The following is a 10274-nucleotide window of genomic DNA, read 5'->3' as shown; positions in this document are numbered from 1 at the left end:
AGGTCACTGGGCCAGCGGTAAACGGTGAGAAGGCCGCGGCGCTGCTGGAGCATAATGCCATTCATGTACGTCATTATGTGTTAAGGGGTTAAAGGAGTTTTCTTTTTATAATAATTTTTAAGAAAGTGCCCACAGCCTGCCTGCTGAAATAAAAGATTCATACTAACCTGCTCCGCGCTGCCTCCATCTTCTGATGCTTGTGGCCACATCACCACTGAAGCCGGTCATTGGCTGGAGGGGATCATGTGACCATGTCCACGCACCACCGGCTGTAAACAGTGCGGAGACCAGGAGATGGAGGCAGCACAGAGGACGGCAGCGCCGAGCAGGTTAGTATGAATCTTCTATTTCAGCAGACAGGCTATGGGCACTTTCTTAAAAATCATGCTACATTCACATGACCGTATGTGTTTTGCGGTCCGCAAAACACTGATCTACAAAAAATACGGATGATATAATTTTGGCATCCGTATTGCATAATTTTTTTTTTCAGATCCACTGTTAGGCTCCATTCACACGTCCGCGATTTCGTTCCGCATTTTGCGGAACGGAATTGCGGACCCATTTATTTCTATGGGGCAGCACAATGTGCTGCCCGGACACAGAATTGCGGACCAGCACTTCCGGGTCCGCAATTACGTTCCCGAAAAAAATAGAACATGTCCTATTCTCGTCCGCAATTGCGGACAAGAATAGGCATATTCTATTAGTACCAGCAATGTGCGGTCCGCAAAATGCGGAACACACATTGACGCTTTCCGTGTTTTGCGGATCGGCAAAACATGTTGCGGACTTGTGAATGGAGCCTTACAATGCCTATCCTTGTCGGCAAAACGGACAAGAATAGGACATGCTATTATTTTTTGCGGGGCTACGGAATGGACATACGAATACAGAAAGCACATGGTGTGCTGTCCTCATTTTTTGTGGACCCATTGAAATGAATGGGTCTTCATCCAAACCACAAAAAAAAAACGTAACGGCCCCGGAAACAAAATTAAGTGTTCCGGCAAAACGGATCCGGCATGCGCAGACCTTTAAAAATTGAAAAAAAAATTAATACTGGATCTGTTTTTCCGGATGACACAGGAGAGACGGATCTGGTATTTCAATGCATTTGTATGACAAATGCCATCAGTTTGCGTCAGGAATGCTGGATCCGGCGGGCGAACTGCCTGCCGGAACCCTCTGCCGCAAGTGTGAAAGTCCCCTATTTTCTAACATGTATTTACTGTATGGAGGAGCCCGATGTGAACATAACCTTACAACCCCAGGATGATAAATCATAGATACAATGGCGGCTAACACATGCTATGACATAGATCCCATCCATCTCCTCTCTGCTGGGAGGACCAGCTCTTCTCTACCAACAAAGATTGTGCGCATGCGCGTCGTTCACCCTGACGTCTCTTCCTGCACGTGCTTCTAAGGACTCGGCTCAGATTCATGGGCGGAGCCAAACGTCAGAGGTCGTTACGCCCTCATTGGTCCGCTTCCAGTCAGCTGACTCCCAGCTGTCCACTCAGAACGCGCTGCGGGAAGGTCGCGTCCTTGGTTGCCGGGGCACAAGATGGCGGGCCGCAGGATCTTCGGAAAGCTGCGGCACCATGCGGAGCTGCCGGCCGCCCTGTATTTACCCCCGGAGCCCCCCGCGGCCTCCCCCTCTCTGTACCCGCCAATTGCGGCCTCCATGACGGCCAAGAGCAAGGCGTCCAGGCGGCGGCGGATAGAGGGCCACTACAGCCGGGTGCGCGCCCAGACAGATGCGGCCAGCAAGCTGAAGATGATCTGCGGCCTGCAGCGGCTCAAGTACGTGGTGTACCCGCAGACGCTGGCGCTGAACGCGGACCGCTGGTACCAGCACTTCACCAAGACGGCGTACGTGAGCGGGCTGCCGGGGCGGAGCTCTGCCGGCCTGGGGGAGCAGGAGCTGGCCGGCCTGAAGGCGCTGCTGTGCGAGGCGCTGCTGCAGGAGCTCCACTACGCCAAGAAGGGCCGCAGCTTCCTGTACAGGGGCCACGATGTGTCCGCGGGGCCCTTCCTGACCAGCGCCATGAGCCTCCTCAGCAGCCAGTGCGCCCGGTACAACCCGGTGCTCGCCCGCAGCAGCCTGGGTGAGTGGAGGGTAGCAGAGACTACGACTCCCAGCATGCTGACCACCCTGGAGAATACTCCCAATTATTGCCAATAGCCCTTAAAGCAGGGCTGGTCAGCCTACAGCTCCCACCATGTCCTGCTGTTAGCTGCAGGCAGACTAGGCATGCTGGGAGTTGTAGTTTGGCCAGCCCTGCCTTAAAGGGGAAGTCCAGGTGACCTCTGTGATCCTGGACCACTACTGAGTTGCCGAAGCCCTTTGGCACTGCTGGGAGACTTGTGTTACTGGGAATCTGACGCCGTCTCACAGATCTACTATGTCAGCAGATGGTCCTCCAATGGTAGATGTCCGCATCGGGATGTCAGCATGCCTGATCTGTTGTCCCCTTGATCCGCAGTCTGACAAAGAGCGGTCTCCTGCTAACCTGTGAAAGGGGGGGATCTGAGCGGTGCGAAAGGGCAATGTGCGAAGAACTGCGACCCTTTCACACGGCTCAGAGATTGCTCTGGTTGCTTGAAAATCTGACATTATAGGCTACTTTCACACTGGCGTTTTGGTTTCCGTTTATGAGATCCGTTCAGGGCTCCCACAAGCTGTCCAAAACGGATCAGTTTTGCCCTAATGCATTCTGAATGGAAAAGGATCCGCTCAGAATGCATCAGTTTGCCTCCGATCAGTCTCCGTTCCGCTTTGGAGGTGGACATCAAAACGAGGCTTGCAGCGTTTTTCTATCCGCTTGACGAAACTGAGCCAAACGGATCCGTCCTGATCCACAATGTAAGTCAATGGGGACGGATCCGTTTTCTCTGAGACAATCTGGCACAATAGAAAACGGATCCGTCCTCTATTGACTTTGAATGGAGTTCAAGACGGATCCCTCTTGGCTATGTTAAAGAAAATACAAACAGATCCGTTCTGAACGGATACAGACGGTTGTATTATCTGAATGGATCCGTCTGTGCAGATCCATGACGGATCCGCACCAAACGCGAGTGTAAATATAGCCATAGGGCCATCTGCACTCGAGTACGGATCGAGGAGTCGCGTGCATTTCTGCGCCATATCCCCTCCAAAATCCCCAATTTAAAGCCTCATTCACACGTCAGTGTTTTGGTCAGTGATTTCCATCAGTGACTGTGAGCCAAAACCAGTAGTGGAGCCTCCACAGAGATCAGGTATAAGGGAAAGATCTGCACCTGTTCTGTGTTTAGAGCCGTTCCGGGTTTGGGCTCAAAATCACTGACAGAGATCACTGACCAAAACACTGGCGTGTGAATGAGGCATAAGTCTACTTTCACACTAGCGGCAAGGAACCCCGGCAGGCTGTTCTGGTGGGACAACAGCCTGTCGGATCTGTGCTGCCGCTAGTGCATGCGTGCCCCCGGACTACTGCTCCGGCCCCATTGACTGTAGTGGGGACGGGCTGGAGTTCCGGCAGCAGCAGGGCATGACGAGAATAGGCCGGAATATAACTCTGGCTGCTCGGTCCCCTGCCGGTCACTAGAACAGGGGTCTGTGCTCCATGTTTGAGGGCTGCAGTAGACAATCGTGTGTCCGCTCTCGGGAACGGCAGGGATAGTGAGGACAAGTGCTCGGCCATCTCCGGCTGCCCCATAGGGCTGAATGATGCGCCAGCAGACGGGGGAGCGCAGGTTACTGTTCTCTTAATTAGCGAGGGCCCCAGTGCTTGGGGGGCCCCATGGATAAGACACTTATCCCCTGTCTTCTGGATCTATTCTGAACTATTTGTCTTGGCCGCTCCCCAGCTGACAGGACAGCGCAGTCCGGACAGGTGCTGAGAGACGCATCATGACTACGTTCTCCTGGCTTCTAATGTTGACGTCTCTCTCTTTCCTGCAGATGTGAAGCCTCAGGTTAACCTTTACTGGTTGCGTGGCGAGACCAGGGTTCCTCGTGGCCACAGAAAGGGCTGTGTGGATCCGATCAGGTTTCAGGTCGATGACGTCCCCCTTGTACAGATCAGAGTGCCTGAACCCCTTAAAGAAGTAAGTCTTACTGGGGACTTGGTGTTAAAGGGGTTTTCCATGCTTGGCCTAGCTTTAGGATAGGTTATTGATATCTGATTGTTGGGGGTCTGACATCCCAGTCCTCTGCCAGTTGCTGTACAATGGCTGGAAGGCTGTGTGGTACCGCGGTACCGCAGCTCCGCGGTGCCCCGTCACAATCGCTACACAGCGGACAGAACTCTCTGCTTCCGCCTCCATCCTACATATATTGTCCTGGCAATAACTGTTGCCTTAAACAGCTAGTCAGTGGAGGTTTGGGATGTGCAGGTCCAACCGATGTGATAGTGATGACCTATCGTAAGGGTAAGCCATCTCTGTCTGAAGTAGCAGAAACCCCCTTTAAAGAGAACCTGTCAATATGAAAATGTGGTTCAATCTGCATGTCATAGAGCAGGAGGAGCTGAGCAGATTTATAGCTTAATGGGAAAAGATTCAATGTAACCGGTGTTTCATTCATTTAAACTTTAGCTCTTTTTATGCTTGGGAGTCATGTGGGTGTCCCTCTCAGTGATTGACAGCCTCCCCCTAAGTCATGCTGTACGCTGTCAATCACAAAGTGCCACCGCCCCATATGACTCCTAACTGTTGAAAGAGCAGAGGTTTAGGGTACTTTCACACTAGCGTTTTTCTTTTCCGGTATTGAGTTCCGTCACTGGGGCTCAATACCGGAAAAGGACTGACCAGTTTTATCCTAATGCATTCTGAATGGAGAGAAATCCGTTCAGGATGCATCAGTTCAGTCCCTTTTACGTTTTTGGGCCAGAGAAAATACCGCTGCATGCTGCATTTTTCTCTCCGGCCAAAAATCCTGAACACTTGCCGGAATGCCGGCATTAATTTCCACTGAAATGTATTAGTGCCAGATCCGGCATTAAGTGTTCCGGCATTACGGATCCGGTTTTGTGGTCTGCGCATGAGCAGACATTTAAAAATGCAATAAATAAATACAGGATCTGTTTTTCTGGATGACACCGGAGAGACGGATCCGGTATTTCAATGCATTTGTCAGACGGATCCGCATCCAGATCCGTCCGACAAATGCCATCCGTTTGCGTTAGGATTGCTGGTATCATCTGCCGCAAGTGTGAAAGTACCCTTAAATGAATAAACTACAACTTATTCTGAATCTGTTCCCATAAAACTATACATCACTCTGCTCCGCTCCTCCTGCTCTATAACACGCTGCCTGCAGATTGCACTGAATTTTTATGGTGGCTTTTTAAATGGGTTTCCCTTTAAATTCCATAAAAATAACCCTCCATTTTAATTCTTTGCTGACTGGCAGTATGCGTGTACTTCCCCGTAGTGATGGCATGCCGTACATGGATGTACACTGGCATCAGTGGTGATGCTACAATGTACGGCATATGACTGCTGAGGCCAGTGATTGGCTGTTTGTCGTCTGTATGTATACAATGTCATTGCTGATGGGAACAACGGCGCTCACTGCTCTGTTCATCTGGGTTCCCCAAAGTTGTTCCCGTCCAGTGTTCTCAGTTCGGCACACTAAGTGCTCAAGTAAATTGCTGTCTCCAATGCACGGGCACAGTCCCTGTGGCCTGCGCTGATGGATGCAGACCTATTCAACTTGAATCCATCTACACCTCAAAAAAATCGTATTCTATTTTTTATATTTTTTGCGGTGCGGAGGCACGGGCTGAAATGCCACGGCAGTGCTCCGTAGTGCTTGTGTGGCCTTCTGGATTGAGAGTCCACGTCTGAGATATGGAGCGCACATGGCCGGTACCCGTATTTTGCGGACCCGCTGTTTGAGGGCCACAATACGGTGATGTCCTGAGCCCTAAGACGCAGACTTGGTTTCTAGTCCCATATTTCTGCTGATGGATCTCGGCCGTAAGCATCTTCTCAGGACTTTTCCGGCCGGTGTCTGCTCTCTGCTGTCTGGTCCTTGGCGTAAACAGGATAACGATGCATCTTTTTCTCTGCAGTTTGTTCCCATAGACTTTGTCGTACCTGAAGAAGTTCCTGTTGTTTCTCATGAGCCGAGCAGGTTACCGCTGTTTCAGAGACAATATGAGAACAACGTATTCATAGGTAAGTTCTTTTTTTTTTTTTTTTTTTTATAGATAGATATATAGATCCGGAAAAAAGAGCGGCACTCCAATGAATAAAAGCAAGTGAACCCTTTATTCACCCAAGTGGTGCAACGTTTCGGCTCCAATGAGCCTTCTTCAGGCTTGAAGTGCCGCTCTTTTTTCCGGATCCATTGATTGGGGCTACAAGTCTATTTCCCTGGAGACGTGCACCCGTACTTCTCTTTTTTAGCCAGTGCCGCCATTTTTATATATATAATTTTTTATTTTTATTTTTTTTCCTCTTCTGGGGTGGGGGCCTTCAGATTCTGTGGAAATAGCTGGAAGACACTACACCTGCAGCATGCTGAGTTTTTGGTTAAAAAAAATAATAAATGTAAAAATGTGTTTTGAAATGCACAAAAATGCCCCAAAGAATGCAGAATTTTTAAGAAAAGTTTTGTTAAACCACCTTTAAAGGGGTTGTCTGGTTTCAATTATTGATGATAACCTATCCTCAGGAAAGGTCATGTATATCAGATGGGTGGGGGTCTGACTCCCCGCACCCACGCTGATCAGCTGTTTGACGAGAACGCAGTGCACCTTTCCAGTGCTGCGTTGTCTCCGGTTTACCTGCTCGCCGCCGACATTGCAGCGGTGAGTAGTGCGATTACAACTCTGCTGTCACACTCGCTTCTATAGGACGGAGCAGTTGTAGTTGCACGCCATCCCATTTGCGTAAATGCAATGGCGGAGTTGTAATTACACATGCTTGCTGCTGCAGTGTCGTCGGCAAGCAGGTAAACGGAGAGAATGCAGCCGCCGGGAGTCGGACCCTGGCTGATCTGATATTGATGACCTATCAATGGGTCGGGATTCAGTGCGGGTGCAATGCGTTCAACTCGCGCATCACATCCGCGTGGAATACTCGCCCGTGTGAAAGGGGCCTTACAGTTCAGGAAAGTTTTGGATAATACTGGCATAATGCTGTCAGGCAGTGTTGTCCAATACATTCCAGAACTGTAAGGGTTACATGGCATCATAAATCGGTATAATGCTATGTGACCCCCGGCAGCGCTGGGAGTTCAGGCCGGGAGCTGCGCTGCGGCAGGAACGCTCGTCTGCAAGGGGCCTACAGGCTGCGTGAATATGAAGGGGCGGATTAGGACTATTTTGCATTCTTCACCAAGAAGTTATCTTGACAGAATTTCTGCTCTACCTTTCTTACAGGTTCCAAATTAGATGACCCTTGCAGCTTTGGCCACACACAGTTTCACCTTGTGCCGGACAAATTCAGCAGGGAAAGGCTACAAAAGCTGAACCGAAAAGACCACATAGAAGTATTCCTGCGAGCTAATGCCATAGCAAGTCTCTTTGCTTGGACAGGAGCCCAGGCCATGTACCAAGGTGAGGCTATAGGGTCAGTCATCATTTAGGAGGTATATGTGCCAGTGCCATGGTTTAACCCCTTAGGCCACCTGAACGTACCTGTATGTCATGGACTGCAGTGCATTAAGCCACCATGACGTACAGGTTTGTCATAGCAGCAAACTGTCACCATGCCTATGCACATGGTGACAGCGCTGAGATCCCAATGAGGGCAGTCCCGAGCTGGTGATCTCTCCGATTGGCTAGTCTGTACAGACTAGCCAATCAATGGATTGTATCGCCGACTGAAGTTTCTGATCCCCACAGTTCGTGGCTGGGGATCTGAACCTGTTGAAATAAAATGTATTTCTGAAAAGCTTTGTTGAGATAATTGAGACAATTTACAGAAAATTCTAAAACAAATTAAAGGTAGAGCTACGCTGCTATTTTGGATACAACACGTATCGCGGTGTAGCAGGGCAGCCATAGAAATGAATGATGGCGCAGCTCGTCTCACACGTTGACTGCAACACCAGCAAGATTTTTTTGCCTTTCTGTGGTCCCAGCAAATGTGAGTTGCGTTGAGACACCCACTTATTTCTATGGCTGCCTTGCTGAACTGCGATACTTGGGCCTGTGACTCGTGTCACACCCAAAATAGCATTGGAGCTGTACCCTAAGCACATTAAGATCAGTAAATCTCCTCCATTCTGTCAGGCATGCCTGGATGGTTTCCTTTTGAAGGTGTCAACTTAAATGTACTGACTATTATCATTGGATGAGATGGGGAATGTCATGGCTTGACTACTGCCCACCTTTGAGAAAAGTTACTAGCCATTGCATGTCCAGCACCCAAACTACCGACCGTTAAGGAGTTATGACATGAAATTATCTATCCAAAGGATCAGATTAGATTGTGAGCTCCCATGAGGACAGTGAGTAATGTCTGTAATACTGAATATGTCAGCGCTATATAAGTGAGTAAAATAAAGGATAAGTGATCAATATAAGATTGTGAGGAGCCCAACCAGCTTCCAAAGAACAAGGATTCCCGCTCCTAATTTAGTAGTGCACATGTCCGTTCACTACACTATTCGCTTCTATAGGAATGACTGTGCTTAAAGTATTAAATATTTTTTGTGGGACATCTGTTACCAGCCGCACAGCCTCCATTCATTTACACTGGGGACAGGCGGGGAAACTAGTGCAGGTGCAGTCCATCCCCATTGTAAATCAATGGAGGACACTGATCAGTGGCCATGTTCCCAGCGTAGCACTGGAAAGCAGGTGAGAAGACCTGCTTGTAAACATGAATTATTCATATAAAGTCATCAGCCATCAGTGCTTACAGCTTAATAATGCTTATTATTAGCATCGTGCTTGTGCGGTTCCCAACACATGTGCAGCCGCTAATGGATACCGGCCAACTCCCTTTAATTTTGGTCGTTGTGCAAAGCATCTCCTCCTTGGGGAGAGTTGTGGCTGGAGGACCCCGTCCACCACCAGGTGCAGCTACCCGCCTCTCCCATTGAAGTGAATGGGAGCACATGCGCGGCCACCGCACCCATTTATTTGTATGGGCCGATGGAAATAGCCGAGCCATAGAAATGAATGGAGCGTGGCTGCGCAGTGCGCCCTCCTCAACTTTCTCAGCTCAGTTCTCCTTGTAGGTGCGGGTCCCAGAGTCCTGGCGATATGCCCCCATTGTCTAAGATGGAAATACCCCTTTAATGTGAGAGTGGGCTGTAACTGCAGATTTGCAGAAACGTGTCACACCAAGCAGATTTGTTGCAGATCTTTGTCGGTGATTGTTTGTATTCTAATTCTCTTTCTCTGGCTGTTGCTGCAGGCTTCTGGAGTCAGGCAGATGTCACCAGGCCTTTTGTCTCACAAGGTGTCATTTCTGACGGGAAGCACTTTTCATTTTTCTGCTATCAGCTGAACACATTGGCCCTGGCCGTGGATGCAGACAAAGACCCCAATCGTAAGAACATTTGTTGGGGCACAGAAAGTGCGCCTCTTTACGAAGTGGTGGAAAAAGATGACATTAAAGGGTTCAATGATGATGTGTTTCGTCAGCTAGTTGACTTTTTCCTCAACTCTCCAGCAGCATAGCTTCATGACCTCAAAGAATGAGCCTTCCTGATGAATTCACTTGTACATAGTCATACATGTCCTCATGCACTTAAATAAAACCTCAGATTTTTACCATCCAGAATGTGAACAGTGTCATTTATTGTGTAGTTAAGCAGCGCCCACTTTGTCCATGTAATATGTGGGCACGCGGAGTCCTCCATTACAGTGCTGTACATTCTGGGTAAAAGATGGCACTATTTATGGTGGGTTCTCATGTAGGTTTCTGCTGGTGGTCCTCAGTCTTAAGACTCATGCACATGGCCATCACCCAGCTATGCCCGTATTGCAGCCTGCAAGCAGCGGGTCCTCAATAGAACGGCACAGGCCGTTTGTGCACCGCATCACGGATGCGGATCCATTCACCTGAATGGGTCCGGAAGGTGCGGTGCGAAACACAAGAAAAGGAACGAATGCACTATTTCTTTACAGTGCGGACTGTAGGATGCGGATTGCGGACCCTATTCGAGTGAATGGGTCCTGCTCCCGCATATGGCGGCCCTACGGTCGCTGCCCGTGCATTGTGGATGGTAATTTGGACTCTGCAGCATGGGCTTGGCTGGCACACTTTCGTGTGCATATGAGCCCTTAGTGGTGGTTTTGCAAAAAACATTTGGC

The 10274-nt window shown here is 49.4% G+C and overlaps 1 protein-coding gene across 1 annotated transcript; it reads left to right on the top strand.

Annotated features, from left to right (window-relative positions):
• The first annotated feature begins 1527 nt into the window (after positions 1-1527).
• Positions 1528-9736, top strand: MRPS30 (mitochondrial ribosomal protein S30). Its single transcript, XM_044276219.1, has 5 exons — positions 1528-2114; positions 3956-4101; positions 6072-6177; positions 7386-7562; positions 9373-9736. The coding sequence occupies exons 1-5, from the start codon at positions 1571-1573 to the stop codon at positions 9636-9638; spliced, it is 1239 nt and encodes a 412-aa protein (XP_044132154.1). The 5' UTR covers positions 1528-1570; the 3' UTR covers positions 9639-9736.
• Positions 9737-10274: the final 538 nt, after the last annotated feature.

The sequence above is a fragment of the Bufo gargarizans genome, chromosome 1 (genome assembly GCF_014858855.1).
Source record: "Bufo gargarizans isolate SCDJY-AF-19 chromosome 1, ASM1485885v1, whole genome shotgun sequence".
NCBI classification, from domain to species: Eukaryota; Metazoa; Chordata; class Amphibia; order Anura; family Bufonidae; genus Bufo; species Bufo gargarizans.
This window is presented reverse-complemented; position numbering and strand designations above follow the sequence as displayed.